At 34.1% G+C, this 15,487-nt stretch overlaps 1 protein-coding gene across 10 annotated transcripts in view; it reads left to right on the top strand.

Moving 5' to 3' along the window:
• NEK1 (NIMA related kinase 1) overlaps positions 1–15,487 on the top strand; it is a 212,095-nt gene that overhangs the window by 164,181 nt on the left and 32,427 nt on the right. For all 10 annotated transcript variants that reach the window (XM_081795594.1, XM_081795587.1, XM_081795592.1 and 7 more), the window contains 2 exons: positions 7,895–7,983; positions 8,878–9,125. In XM_081795594.1, the coding sequence (XP_081651720.1) occupies positions 7,895–7,983; positions 8,878–9,125 (337 nt within the window). The remainder of the gene's footprint in view (positions 1–7,894; positions 7,984–8,877; positions 9,126–15,487) is intronic.

The raw sequence follows: 15,487 nt of genomic DNA, 5'->3' as shown, positions 1-15,487 counted from the left end.
TAACCTGGGCATTTTTTCATATTAATGCGTAGAGAACTTCATCTTTTTTTCTTATTTTATGGCTACTTAGTATTCCCTTGTATGGATATACCACAACTCAATAAGTCTTCTACATTAATTGTTATTCTACACTAATTGATATTGCAAATGATGTTGCAATGAATAACCTTTTACATAGGTCATTTTGTGTGTATATATCATGTAGGATAGATACATAGAAGTATAATTGCTGGGTCAATTGTGTTTTTATAAATTGCATTTGTAATTCATTTATTGTTTTTCCCAGGGTTTGTACCAATTTACATTCTCAGAAAGAATGTATGAAACCTCCCATTTCCCATTTCCCCTAGCCTTGCCAAACTTAGTATCAAAGTTTTTTATTTTTGCCAACCCAATAGGTTAAGAAATAATATCTTGGTTTATCTCTTATTATTGGTAAAGTGAGCACATTTTTTCAAATGTTTAAATTTCATGTGTATTTCCTTTTCCGTGAGTTCTCTGTATATATCTTTAACCCATTTTAAACATTTGGTTGTTGGTCTTTTATAAACTAGTAAGAACTCATTAAATATCAGAAATATTTGCTGTGGTTATTATGAGTTGCAACACTTTTCCCCCTGTTGACCATTTATGTATATATTTTTTTGCCATGCAGAAGTTTGTTGTTTGTTTGTTTGTTTGTTTTAGTTGTCATGTTTACCTGGATTTTAATAATCATTCAGAAATACTTTGTTCTTTCTAAGGTTCTCAAGAAATTTTTCAATCTTTTTTTCTAGTACTTTTACATGGGCACTTTTTACATTTAAATCTTTAATCTATTTGGAATTTATCCTGGTGTATGGATTTAGTTTTTCTTCCAGATGGCTACCCAGTTGTCCAATTCCATTTATTAAAAAGTCCATCTTTCCTGCACAGATTAAAAATGCCACTTTTAATATGTACTAAACTATCTTAATTATTTGAGCTGTTCTTATGCTTTTTCCCCCTATTCCATTGATCTGTCTTTATTTTTTCTCCATTGGTCTTTATACAGTGTGCTGGTACACACTATTTCAGTTAAAATGTAAAATATATTTTAAGATCCTTTAAGGCTAATTCCCTTCCATTGTTTTTCTTTTTTGGTTTTCTTGGCTATTCTTGCTTGTGTAATATTTCATTTGAATTTAGAATTTACTAAATTTCACCCACTTTCCCCTAGGAAAAAATACCACTTGGTATTTTAGTGGGGTGTTAAATTCATAAATTAATGTAGGGAAAATCAACTGTTGTTTTCTTCCTGTCCATGAAGAACATGATAGAAGTTTTGAGTATTTTTATAGTTTCCTTCATCTAGGTTTTACACTTTTATTGGCAAGCTTGTTACTAGATAAATTATCTTTTGTTTGGTGTTATAAATGGTCCCTATTCTTCTATGAGATCTTGTAACCAGAAAGTTGTAGATTTCTTTACATTGATTTTGTACCCCATTATTGTTCATGATAGATTTTCAGTTGAATCTTTTGCTTTTCTCAGATATATAATCATATGAAAAAAGTGATGATTTTATGTCTTTCCAATTTTTTTAACACTATTTTTTTTTCTGTAATTGTCTTTGTATCTTTTATACAATGTTAAATATTGGAAATAGGGGGTATCTGTGTGTTTTCTTGACTTTAGTGAAGATGATTCTGTTGTGAATCCTCATTAGGCATAACTATACTTTTTAACTGAGATAGGTATCAATATTTTATTGATTTAAAAAAATTTTTTTAATGTTTTTATTTATTTTTGAGACAGAGAGAGACAGAGCATGAGCAGGGGAGGGGCAGAGAGAGAGGGAGACACAGAATCAGAAGCAGGCTCCAGGCTCTGAGCTGTCAGCACAGAGCCTGATGTGGGGCTCGAACTCACGGACTGTGAGATCATGACCTGACCTGAAGTCGGACGCTCAACCGACTGAGCCACCCAGGCTCCCTATTTTACTGATTTTTTAAAAAGTCAGGAATGAATTTTATTGAATGACTTTTCAGCTTCTATAGAACCGTTCATATAAATGTTTTCCTTTATTTATTAGTACAGTTAGCCTTTGAACAACACTGTTTTGAACTGCATTGATCTTTTTATACATGGTCTTCATATACATTTTTTTCAATAAATATATTGGAAAATTTTTGAAGACTCATGCTAATTTGAAAGAAGTTGTAGGTGAACTGTGTAGCTTGAAACACTGAAAAAATAATTAAAAGTTAGGTATTATTTTAAAAATATGACATATAATACATGTAAAATATGTATTTATCAACTGTTTATGTTATCATTAACACTGTGGTCAACAGTAGTCTATTAATAATTCAGTTTTGGGGAAGTCAAATTTTAAAAAAAAATTTTTTAACGTTTATTTTTTGAGAGACTGAGAGAGAGCATAAGCAGGGGAGGGGGAGAGAGAGAGCGAGAGAGAGAGATAGAGAGGGAATCACAGAATCAGAAGCAGGCTCCAGGCTCTGAGCTGTCAGCACAGAGCCCAACGCGGGGCTCGAACTCAAGAGCTGTGAGATCATGACCTGAGCTGAAGTCAGACGCTTAACCAACTGAGCCACCCAGGCGCCCCAGGGGGGAAGTCAAATTTTATATGCACATTTTTGATTGCATGGGGGAATCAGTACCCCATCCCCCATGTTGTTTAAGGGTTAACTGTATAATTAATTATATTAATATATTAATATAAACCATTCTGCATACCTTAAGTAAACTCTTCTTGGTCATGACATATTATTTAATGCACTTATGTATTTTATGATTTTTATATTAATATTTGCAAAGAATCATCTGCAGTTCCTTTTGTTATGAGAAATCTTTGTTAGATTTTGTTATTCTTGTTATGCTTCCTTCATAAAAAGTAATTAGAAGTTTCTTCCTTTGTCATGATCTATAGCAGGGACAGTCGATCTTTTTCTATAAGAACCTGTTAGGGGGCGCCTGGGTGGCTCAGTCGGTTAAGCATCCGACTTCAACTCAGGTCATGATCTCCGTTTGTGAGTTCGAGCCCCACGTCGGACTCTGTGCTAACAACTCAGAGCCTGGAGCCTGCAGCCTGCTTCGGATTCTGTGTCTCCCTCTCTGTCTGCCCCTCCCCTGCTCATGCTCTGTCTCTCTCTGTCTCAAAAATAAATAAAAAATTAAAAAAAAAAGAAGAAGAACCAGTTAGTAAATATTTTAGCCTCAGATACACAATTTGGTCTGTGATGCAGCTATTCAGCTCTGCCTAGGTATTGCAAAAGCAGCCATAGATGATACATAAACAAATGAGTGTGGCTGTTTCAAGACAACTTTATATATAAAAACAGGAGATGAGCTGGATTTGAAGATGGGCAAAAAGGAATGTATGCAAGAATGCTTATCATAGCAAATAATATGAAATAGTCTAAATAATCATTAATAAGGAAATTGTTAAAAATACTGGGTTTCTGTATACTACACAGCATATGCAGCACTTAAAATAACACGATTTGGAAAAAAAAAATGTTAGTTTTGTTTCTAACACCATTCAACACAACAATATCAAATTTATTAAAGACCTAAATGTCAAAAAATGGGAGGCAACCTAATAATTAATATCCAGAATTCATAAAGAATTCATGTAAATTAATAAGAAAAAAGTCCAAGAGAAAAAAATGGGAAAATAATATGAATATAGTTGTTATCAAAGGAGAAAACCATATTATATGGTTAGTAAATACAATTGTATGGTATTTTATGGATTATAGAGAGTCAATACTACTGAGGAAAAAAAGACATCACACTCCTAAGTTCTGACTAACTTTACTCAGTGAAGAACTATGGATGTATGAATGTCAGATACTTGTTCTCCCTCAAAGGAGAGAAGTAAATAAAAGGCAGGCCAGAGTTCAGGTGTATCCAGTGAAAGTTTCTTCATAAAATAATATGAAGCCAGGAGGAAGGGAAGTAATAGCATCAAATATTGGTGAGGGATTGGGAATTAGGTGCTTTGAAACATTATGAATATGAATATTAATTGGGAGAGCCAATTTGGAGATCCATTTCCCAGTTTTGTTAGTTTAAAATGTACATTTTGTATAAAATATATCTTTTATTTTTTGGTATCTACTCTAAGATTACTCACACATGGGTACAAAGAGGCATATGCAAGAATGTTTATTGTAGGAAAGTCGACAAATAATCTGAAAGAGTCTAAATAATCAATAAGGAAGTTGCCAAAAATAGTTTCTGTATGCTGCATTATGTATTGTATACAGCACTTTAAATAGTAAAATGTTACTTCATGTATTAATATGTAAACATGCCCCAAATATCAAATAATTAATGAAATAAAATGATATTGGGTAAAAAAGCATTTCTGTATATTAACACTATATTATATTTATGTAAATTTAAAGGAAAAATATGGTAAGATATATACCAAACTGATAACAGTAAAGTCAACTAGGATTTGAGCAGTTAGGGGAATTCTAAAAGGAATATTACTTTTTTTTTGGTTGAGGTGAAATTCATATAACATAAAATTACCATTTTAGCCATTTTAACGTGTATAATTCAGTAGTATTTAGTACATTCACAGTGTTGTGTAGCCATTACCACTGTGTGGTTCCAGAACATTTTCATTTCCCCAAAAGGAAACCCTGACTCCCATTAAGCAGCCACTTTCAATTTTCCCCTTCCCCCAGCCTTTGTCAACTGCTAATTTCCTTTCTGTCTATGGATTTGCCTATTCTGGATATTTCATATGGAATCATTTAGTACGTGGCTTTTTGTATTTGGCTTCTTTCACTTAACCATACATAATGTTTTCAAAGTTTATTTTGTAGGATATACACTTCTTCATTCCTTTTTATGGCTGAAAATCCATTATGTGGAATATACCATATATTTTAATCCGTTCAGCAATTGGTGGGCATTCAGCAGATGATGGTGGGTCGTTTCCAGGATTGTTGCTGCCTTTTGTCAGTTGTAAATAGTGCTGGACCTCCCACTAACCCTCATCCCTTTTTCCCATCTTCTCACCTTCCTTCCCTCTGGTAACTACCAGTTTATTCTCTGTATTTATAGGTCTGTTCCTGGTTTATGTTTCTTTCTGTGTTCTTTTTTGTTTTTTTTTTTTTTTTTTTTTTTGGTTTCACATATAAGTGAAATCATATGGTACTTGTGTTTCTCTGTCTTACTTATTTCACTGAGCATAAATACCCTCCATGTCTACCTGTGTTATGCAGGTGGCAAGATTTCACTCCTTTTTATGGCCAAGTAATATTCCAGTATGTGCATGCGTGTACACATTCATCTGTCAAAGGACACTTGGGTTGCTTCCAAATCTTGGCTGTTGTTAATTAATAATGCTACAATAAACATAGGGAAGCATAGATCTTTTTGAATTAGTGTTTTTGTTTTCTTTGGATACTCAGTAGTGGAATTACTGGATTGTATTATATTTCTGGTTTTAATTTTTTGAGGAATCTCCATACTCTTTTTCATAGTGGCTGCACCATTTGCATCCTTACCAACAGTGCACAAGGATTCCTTTTCTTCCACATCCTTACCAACACTTAGTTCTTTTTGATAATAGACGTTGTAACAGGTATAAGATGACATCTTTTTTGGAGGTGGTTACCAGTTCATATTTATTGAAATGATTCCTTTTTTCCATTTTTATTGAGAAATAATTGACTTGTATCACTGTAAGTTTAATGCATACAGCATGATGGTTTAATTTGTATATATTGTAAAAGGATTATAATAGATGCAGCTAATATCTATCTTTGTTATGAGATGATATCTTATTTGGTTTTGATTTGCATTGTCTGATGGTTAGTGATATCGAGCATCTTTTTCTGGATTTGTTTCAAATCTTTGGACTGTATTATTCCAATCTTTAAATTTTTGTTAAAAAAAATACATGAATTTAATTCCCAGCTCTATTGAAATAAAAATTGTTAGTTCTTCTTTACCTTTTTTCCCTTAATTAATTCACTCTCTTCAAGAACTAAAACATTTCTGTGCATATCATTCTATTTTTTTTGTACTGTGCTACACACCATTTTTGAACCTTAACACCATTTAATACTAACTGATCTGCAGATTACTTTGCTTAGTTAATAATACATTAACTATCATTCTATATAGAATTTCACATAGATTTCTGTTTCATTTTTTTTAACAGCTGCATGATATTTTACAGTATTAGTATAGCATGATTGTTTTATATTCTCCACTCTTAAGGGGCATTTTGATTGCTTAAAGTAGTGGTTCTCAGACATTAGCAAGTATTAGAATTATTTTGGTATTCATTAAAATCAATTGGTGGCAAAATGGATAAAGGACCTGAATGTGAGACAGGAAACCATCAAAACCTTAGAGGAGAAAGCAGGAAAAGACCTCTCTGACCTCAGCCATAGCAATCTCTTACTCGGCACATCCCCAAAGGCAAGGGAATTAAAAGCAAAAGTGAATTACTGGGACCTTATGAAGATAAAAAGCTTCTGCACAGCAAAGGAAACAACCAACAAAACTAAAAGGCAACCAACGGAATGGGAAAAGATATTTGCAAATGACACATCGGACAAAGGGCTAGTATCCAAAATCTATAAAGAGCTCATCAAACTCCACACCCGAAAAACAAATAACCCAGTGAAGAAATGGGCAGAAAACATGAATAGACACTTCTCTAAAGAAGACATCCGGATGGCCAACAGGCACATGAAAAGATGTTCAACGTCGCTCCTTATCAGGGAAATACAAATCAAAACCACACTCAGATATCACCTCACGCCAGTCAGAGTGGCCAAAATGAAGAAATCAGGAGACTATAGATGCTGGAGAGGATGTGGAGAAACAGGAACCCTCTTGCACTGTTGGTGGGAATGCAAATTGGTGCAGCCGCTCTGGAAAGCAGTGTGGAGGTTCCTCAGAAAATTAAAAATAGACCTACCCTATGACCCAGCAATAGCACTGCTAGGAATTTATCCAAGGGATACAGGAGTACTGATGCATAGGGGCACCTGTACCCCAATGCTTATAGCGGCACTCTCAACAATAGCCAAATTATGGAAAGAGCCTAAATGTCCATCAACTGATGAATGGATAAAGAAATTGTGGTTTATATACACAATGGAATACTACGTGGCAATGAGAAAAAATGAAATATGGCCTTTTGTAGCAACATGGATGGAACTGGAGAGTGTGATGCTAAGTGAAATAAGCCATACAGAGAAAGACAGATACCATATGGTTTCACTCTTATGTGGATCCTGAGAAACATAACAGAAACCCATGGGGGAGGGGAAGGAAAAAAAAAAAAAAAAAAAAAAAAAAAAAAGGTTAGAGTGGGAGAGAGCCAAAGCATAAGAGACTGTTAAAAACTGACAACAAATTGAGGGTTGATGGGGGGTGGGAGGGAGGGCAGGGTGGGTGATGGGTATTGAGGAGGGCACCTTTTGGGATGAGCACTGGGTGTTGTATGGAAACCAATTTGACAGTAAATTTCATATATTAAAAAAATAAAAAAAAAATAAAAAATAAAAAAAATCAATTGGTGGGCCTGTCTCCAAAGGTTTGATTTATAGGTCCAGTGTAGGCCCTGAGAAATTGCATTTTGAACAAGTTTCTGTGTGTTCCTAATGTCTAGAGGCCACATTTTGGGAACCACTGTTACAAGAAGTGGTGAGGCTGGCTTTTGTGACTGACTGTGATTGGTGAAGGTTTTAATAGGGTAAAAAATACAATGTGCTTATGAGAGAAAAATATGTATATCTGTACACACATGAGGAAAATATTTGGAAGAGGGATCATAGAATTCTGGTGAACTTGTACTCTTTTTTCTTTTTTAATTTACGAGTGCTTTTATTTCTAGTAAATTGTATTTTTACTGATGTATCCATCTGGGCAGGTTGGAAGATAGGATCATTGTTCAGCAAGATGAAGTTACTGAAGATGGAATCCCAAGGAATGTGGACCACCTTAGTGAAGTTGATATAAGTAAGCCTTGTTGTGTTAGACTAAATACTTTCTGGAAGGTTGTTAATGTGAATCTTTTATTTGGACAACATATTAATAGCCAGCATTTCTTGTCAGTTACCTCATTCATTTAAAAAAATGTAGTAGTCATAGAGCATTAGGTTCTCATTAATAAACCTGGATTGTTTGGCAACATGGGCAGTAAAACTTTTTGGCCAAGGGGAGTCTGAATGGCTCAGTTGGTTAAGCATCCAACTTCAACTTAGGTCATGATCTCACCACTCGTGAGTTCGAGCCCCACATCAGTCTCTGTGCTGATGACAGCTCAGAACCTGGAGTCTACTTTGGATTTTGTGTCTCCCTCTTTCTCTGCCCTGCCACTGCTCGTGCTCTGTCTCTCTCTGTCTCAAAAATAAATAAATAAATAAATAAATAAATAAATAAATAAATAACTTTTTGGCTGATTATTTTATTGAATGTTCAAAACAAAAAGAACTGCTTGCTAAAATTAAGCCAGTATACTAAGAACATTAAGTAAATTGTCTTGTTTTTAATAGTATTAATTAAAATATGAGAAATAGAATTTTTCCTATCTAACCTATAGGAACAAAGATAAACTGGAGGTAAATATGAGTGTCTAAACAGTGTGTTTTCACATTTCCTTACATTTGTGTCTACATATTTTGCATTTAATGGAAGTATATAGCCAATTAATCTGCTTTCTGAAAATAAAACCTAATATCCAAAGATTATTTGTAAGGTAATATAATCACATAAATACTTTGGTTTTGTTTTCTTGATAGACATGGAGGTTTTTGCTAGAATCCATGTTGAATACTGTGCCTTTTTCAATATCACATAAAACTATTTAAGTACTATATAGACTTATCACAAAATCTTTCCTTTATACCACAGGAACTGAAATAGATGATTCTCAGCACTCCAAATGTGATGTAGATAAATCTGTGCAACCAGAACCAGTTTTCCAAAGAGTGGTTCTTTCAAAACACTTCAACGTAGTCTCTCAAATTCAATCAATTCTGTGTTCACCAGAAGAATCCTTTCCACTTCGATCTCGCTCTGATTCACCACCAAAAAATAAAAACAAGAATTCCTTGCTGATTGGACTTTCAACTGGTCTATTTGATGCAAACAACCCAAAGGCAAGTATGCACCTCAAATAGAAAATATCTATTTTAATAACATTTCTTATTTATTTTCTTTGGTAAACCATAATGTTGAGTTTTAATCTCTTACACACACACACGCAACAGAAAGCCTCCATCTTCTCTTCTGGGATTCTAAAAAGAAATTGCTATTGAGAGTACAACTAGGACAAAACCTATTTCATTGGCTCCTTGTTCAGGATTCTTTTTATAGGGTCTACTTTTATTTAAGCAGAAGATCTCTCTTACACCCTCTTACATTATCTCCTCTCTTCACTACTCAACCCTACCTCCATTTTTAGTCTGAGACTAAACTTAAGTAATATATCCTTTCTTTTTTCAAGTTTATTTATTTTGAGAGAGAGAGAGAGCAAGTGTACACATGGGGGAGGGGAAGAGAGAGGAAGAGAGAGAATCCTGAGCAGGCTCCACGCTGTCAGCCCAGAGCCCAACGTGGGGCTGGATAGTGAGATCATGACCTGAGCCATAATCAAGAGTTGATACTTAACCGACCAAGCCATCCAGGAATCCCAAGCAATATATCTTAAATGGACAGAAGTACTATTTGCCTAATTTGTATGTAGAAAGACTAATAGATAAGATATTCATATGCACTTTCTGGCGGAAGATTTTCAAACATCTTATCTTTTCTCACTTGCTATCTTTTTCTTATTTTGAAATTACAATAGTATCTCTATAGAACATTTTAAAATATAAAGGAGTCACATATTTTGTTATACTACGTTTTATATGTGTAATTTTTACATTTATAAAACTTTTTGCCAAAATGGATTATTAGGCATATTTTTTGTAACCCGCTTTTCTGTTTAATAATAATTATAAAATTATTACAAATGTTACTATTGAAAACTATATTATTATAAAAATTGCATTTTGTCATGGGCACCTGAATTGCTCAGTCTGTTGAGTGACCAACCCTTAATTTTGGCTCAGGTCATGATCTCAAGGTTCATGAGATTGAGCCCCATGTTGGGCTCTTTACTGACAGTGCAAAGCCTGGTTGGGGTTCTCCCTCTCCCTGTCTCTCTGTCCCTTCACCACTCATGTGTGCTCTTTCTCTTTCTCAAAATAAATAAATAAGCATTTTTAAAAAATAACATTTTGCCATATTGTCAAATAATCTCTCATATCATCTATAATGACCATAAATTCCATTGTGCTGCTATGCTATATATAATTTTTTAAACTAATATATTTTTATTGCTGGGCCTTAACTACCTACATGTGTATCTTTGACAATAGCCACAGTTATTTTCATAAAGTAAATTTCTGTAAGTAGAGTTCAAAAGGTTATGTTGTATACTGCCTGTTTCCCCTTTAAGAAATAGCTTATTATGGGGTCGCCTGGGTGGCTCAGTTGGTTAAGCCTCTGACTTTGACTCAGGTCATGATCTCACAGTTCGTGAGTTTGAGCCCCACATTGGGCTTTCTGCTGCCAGTGCAGAGCCTGCATGGGATCCTCTGTCTTCTTCTTTCTACCCCTCTGCCGCTTGTGCTCGCTCACTTTCTCTCTCTCTCTCTCTCTCTCTCTCTCTCTCTCTCTCTCTCTCTCACACACACACACACACACACACACACACAAATAAAATAAAGATTAAAAAGTAGCTAATAATACCTCAATAGTATATGAGAGTCTGTACTCTAAAGAGCACTAACTGTTATCATTCACTTAAAAATTGTGTATTTAATGAATGAGTGATGATGGTATTTTTAAAATTTGTGTTTCTGTGTTTGCCACTGATGTTGGACATTTTTATATGTTTAGGTCTGTATAGGAATGAATTACCTGAATTCTTTCATCCTTGGCTATTTTTTAAATATGTCATTTTGATTTTCAATTTAGTTTTCCAGTTGGATATGTTTTTACTTTATGGAGTGTTATCTTAATCTTATTTTAAATGTAGAGATTGCTAAATTCTCTTACTTGTCTAATAGCATTCAAACTTTCAAAGATGTAAACTATGAAAACAAATGTTATGATCTTCAGAGTTAGAGAATAAGGCCTACTTGTGGAACAGAGAAGGATTATCATGTAATTCGTATACTTTCCTTTCTAGTAAAGGTGTGTAGCTAATTGTCTTTAGCCTAGAGATTTTTAATAATTTATTCTGTGTATAAAGTTAACATTCCTGGAGAGCTTGGGTGCTCAGTCAGTTAAGCATCTGACTCTTGACTTTGGCTCAGGTAATGATCTCATGGTTCGTAGTTTCAAGCCCCATGTCGGGCTCTATGCTGACAGTGCAGAACCTGCTTGGGATTCTGTCTCTTTCCTTATCTCTCTGCCTTTCCCCAACTCACATGCTCTGCCTCTCTCTCAAAATAAAGAAATAAACTTAAGAAAAAATGTTAACATTCCTTGCATAATACATTTTAATTTTTTATTTTCTTTCATGACCTTAGTTCAGCCTTAGTAGTTCTATAGAAGTACTTGCTTCGGAAGGAAGCACAACAAAATAGATTTCATGTAGGGGAATGACTGTAAGAGGAAGGGCAAGAAAGAACCCTAGAAAGCCAAAGCAGTTTGTAGCCATTTAAGGCAAGGACAGAAGGCCATACCTCCCTATTCCTTAAATCTTTGAGGTCATGAAAGTTCATCACTGGGCCCAAATAGTAAATACTTGATGTTCATAATGGTCACCTTGAAATGTGGAGAAAAAGTAAAATTTATTTTGAAACATATAGATAATTTGTCTACTAAGTGGAATAATTTGAGCTCTTAACAAGGATTTTTGTTAAAGGTCTTTTTTAAAAATGTTAATTGTGCTACTTACCTTTTTTTTAATGTTTATTTTTGAGAGGGAGAGAGAGTGCGTGCACGAGTGTGTACAAGGCAGGGAGAGACAGAGCGAGAGAGAGAGGAGAGAGAGAGAGAGAGAGACACAGAGAGAGAGAGAGAGAGAGAGAGAGAGAGTCCCAAGCAGGCTCCACACTCAGCAAAGAGCCTGACCCTGGGTTCAGTCTGATGATCACGAGATTATGACCTGAACCAAGATCAAGTTGGATGCTTAACCGACTGAGCTACCCAGGCAACCCTGTGGGGTTTTTTTATTATTATTAAAGGAAATTCTCCTTGTACTTTGAATCCTAACCTCTCTCACCTCAAGGATTAACTCCTTTACTTTGGTCACACTTGTATCAACTTTTCTATAGTAGATCATTTCCTCAACATACATGTTCTTGTAAGTCCCATCGTAATTAGCAAACTTCTCTTCTCTTGACAACATGTCCTTCTCCAGCTACCACCCCTTTTCTCTGTTCCCTTTACAACCAAACATCTTCAATATGTTGTATCTTTGCGGTCTCCACTTCCAAATACGTTCCAATATGACTTTCATCCCACTCCTCCATTAAAACTGCTCTTGTCAAATTAGTTACTAATACATTGCCAAATTCCGTGTACCTTTTCTCATCTTTCTTGATTTTTTTCTTCCAACAGAGTTGATATACACTTTATTTGTAAAATCATTTTTATATCTTGGCTTGCTTTATATCACATTTTCCTCGGTGCTCATGAATCACCCTTTAGTCTCCTTTACTGGTGGCTTCTACTCTAACAGATCTCCTTAAAAGAATGTGTATTCTATCATTGTGTGGAATGTTTTGTAAATGTCAAGAATTAAGTCAAATCGGTTGCTAGTGTTGTTCAAGTCTTCTTTATCTTCTATTTTGTCTAGTTGTATCATTTGATGAGAAAAGATTGAAAAAACTATACTTGCATAATTGTCTTTTCATTTGTGTCTATTTTTGTTCCATGTATTTTGAAACTTTGCTCTTGAGTGAATAAAAATTCAGTATTGCTGACTTCTGGATATTGAATTGATAGGTTTATTGTTATGAAGTGTCCCTTTTTGTTTGATAGTGGTGTCCTTGCTAATTGTCTTTCTACTTATTTATCAATTACTGAGAAAGGAGTGTTAAAATTTCCAGTCAATTTAATGCATGTTAATAATCTTTATATAGTCTTAAAAAATTGACCTCTTTAATTGTTATGAAATGACTCTCTTTATTCTTGGTCATATCACTTTGTTTTGAAATCTGTTTTGTCCAATTTTAATACAGCCATTCCAGCTTTCTGATGATTAATGTCTATGAGGTATATATATTTTACATCCTTTACTTTTAATCACACTGATTTTATATGTAAAGTGGATTTTTTGTAGCTATCATCTAGTCAAGTCTTTTTAACCAGCCTGACAATCTCTTTTATTCAAAGTGATTAGACAATTTACTTGTTATGTAATTTTTTATATATTATTGATATGATTAATTTTAAACCTACCATTTTGCTATTTGTTTTCTATTTGTCTCATCACTTTTTCTTCTTGTATTTACTTTAATTCTCCCTTCTTTTGGATTGAGTATTTTTAGCATTTTATTTAATCTCTACTGTTTTCTTTTAAAGATAGACCTTTTCAAATATTTAGATGTAATTCTCAGTTTTCAACATACAGTTTTAGCTTTTTACAATCTTTCTTTAATATACCACTATATTTATTTAACATATTTAACATATTTAATATACCACAGTATTTATTTAACATATTTAACAATATACTTCCATTTCCACTCTCTTGTCTGTCCTTTTGGCATTGTTGTCATATATATTATGTCCATATGTTATAAACACCACAATAAATTTTTATCATTTTTGCTTTAAACATTATCTTTTACAGAAAGTAAAAATTGAGAGTCTATATATTTACCATTTCGGACATTCTTCGTTACTTTGTGTAGAATTCAGGTTTCTATCTGGTATCTATCACTTCTGCACCTTTTAAGAACTTCCTTTAACATTCTTGTGCAGCCCTGTTGGTGATGACTTTTTTTTCCTTTTTGTTTATTTAAAAACCTTTTTGTTACACTTTCATTTTGAAAAGCTATTTCTAGTAGGTCTAGAATTATATTATCATCTGGGTTGTATTATTTCTGACAACAAACACTGTAAATTATGTAGCTTTCATAAGGTAGTAGTAATAGAGTGACTTGATTTATTAAATAAGGTAAGGTAAATTTGTAATAGTTCAAAATGAAATCATCTCAAGATGTGATCTTCTCATGCTATCACTTATATAAGAACACAGTCTAGGTTACCAAACAGAATAGTTACTTGTCCTTCCCTTTAGACCTCCCTCATTTTAGAGGATGGCAAATACAGGGCGGAGAGAGACCAGATGTATTCCACCAATAGTTTTCTGATCTGCGGAGTAGAGTGGAAAACTAATCTCTATAAAAATATTAAGAATTTCTTTACTCATTATAGCAAATGGAGAGTTGGGGGGGGGGATATTGATGTGTAATTCACCAATAGCATATATGTCTTAAATGTCTTGTTTTAATTTGCTAAAATATCAATTATTATATAATGTCTATAATTTTTGCCTTTGCTAAATGTTCATAATTTTTTTAATGTTTTAGATCCACTTTTCACCTGGTTTATGGGTTGAAGTGAGGATATATTTGTAGAAGCTATTTTTAAGAAACAGTGTTACAGTTTAATTTTAGTAAGCAGAAGTTAAATATGTTCATTATAATCCATTCTGTACTATAACCAGAGTATTGCTAATTCATAATTTTATTTGAAAAATACTACAGATGAAACTGTGAGTTGACAGAATTCTTTTAAGTAGAATTATATGTGGAGTTCTATTATTAGTATACTTACTGCTTAATTTATTCACTATCTTATGTGGTTCTCTTCATTTTTGAGAAAAAGAACTTAACCAACAAACAAAAACATCTAAAAAAATCTGTCAAAGAAGACTGTGAACATAAAGGGTTTTCAATATAGGATAGATAAGCTGTTGGATTGAGGGTACATAGATCTATTCCAGGAGGAAAGTTGTGAAATTACATACCTCTTAAAATTTCTAACTGTACTATGTTACATTAAGTTAGGAAAATTATTTTTTTAATGTTTATTTTTGAGAGAGAGAGAGAGAGAGAGACAGTGTGAACGGGGGAGGGGCAGAGAGAGGGAGACACAGAATCTGAAGCAGGCTTCAGTCTCTGAACTTTCTTTCTTTTTTTTTTTTTTTTTTAATTTTTTAACGTTTATTTATTTTTGAGACAGAGAGAGACAGAGCATGAACGGGGGAGGGGCAGAGAGAGGGAGACACAGAATCGGAAGCAGGCTCCAGGCTCTGAGCCATCAGCCCAGAGCCTGACACGGGTCTCGAACTCACGGACCGTGAGAGCGTGACCTGAGCTGAAGTCGGAGGCTTAACCGACTGAGCCACCCAGGCGCCCCTGGGCTCTTAACTTTCAGCACAATGCTGGATGCGGGGCTCAAACCTGTGAACCAGGAGATCATGACCTGAGCTGAAGTCAGATGCTTAAAC

The sequence above is a fragment of the Panthera onca genome, chromosome B1 (assembly GCF_046562875.1).
Source record: "Panthera onca isolate mPanOnc1 chromosome B1, mPanOnc1 haplotype 2, whole genome shotgun sequence".
NCBI classification, from domain to species: Eukaryota; Metazoa; Chordata; class Mammalia; order Carnivora; family Felidae; genus Panthera; species Panthera onca.
The sequence above is the reverse complement of the archived record's forward strand: the minus strand, read 5'-3'. Positions and strand labels throughout refer to the sequence as shown.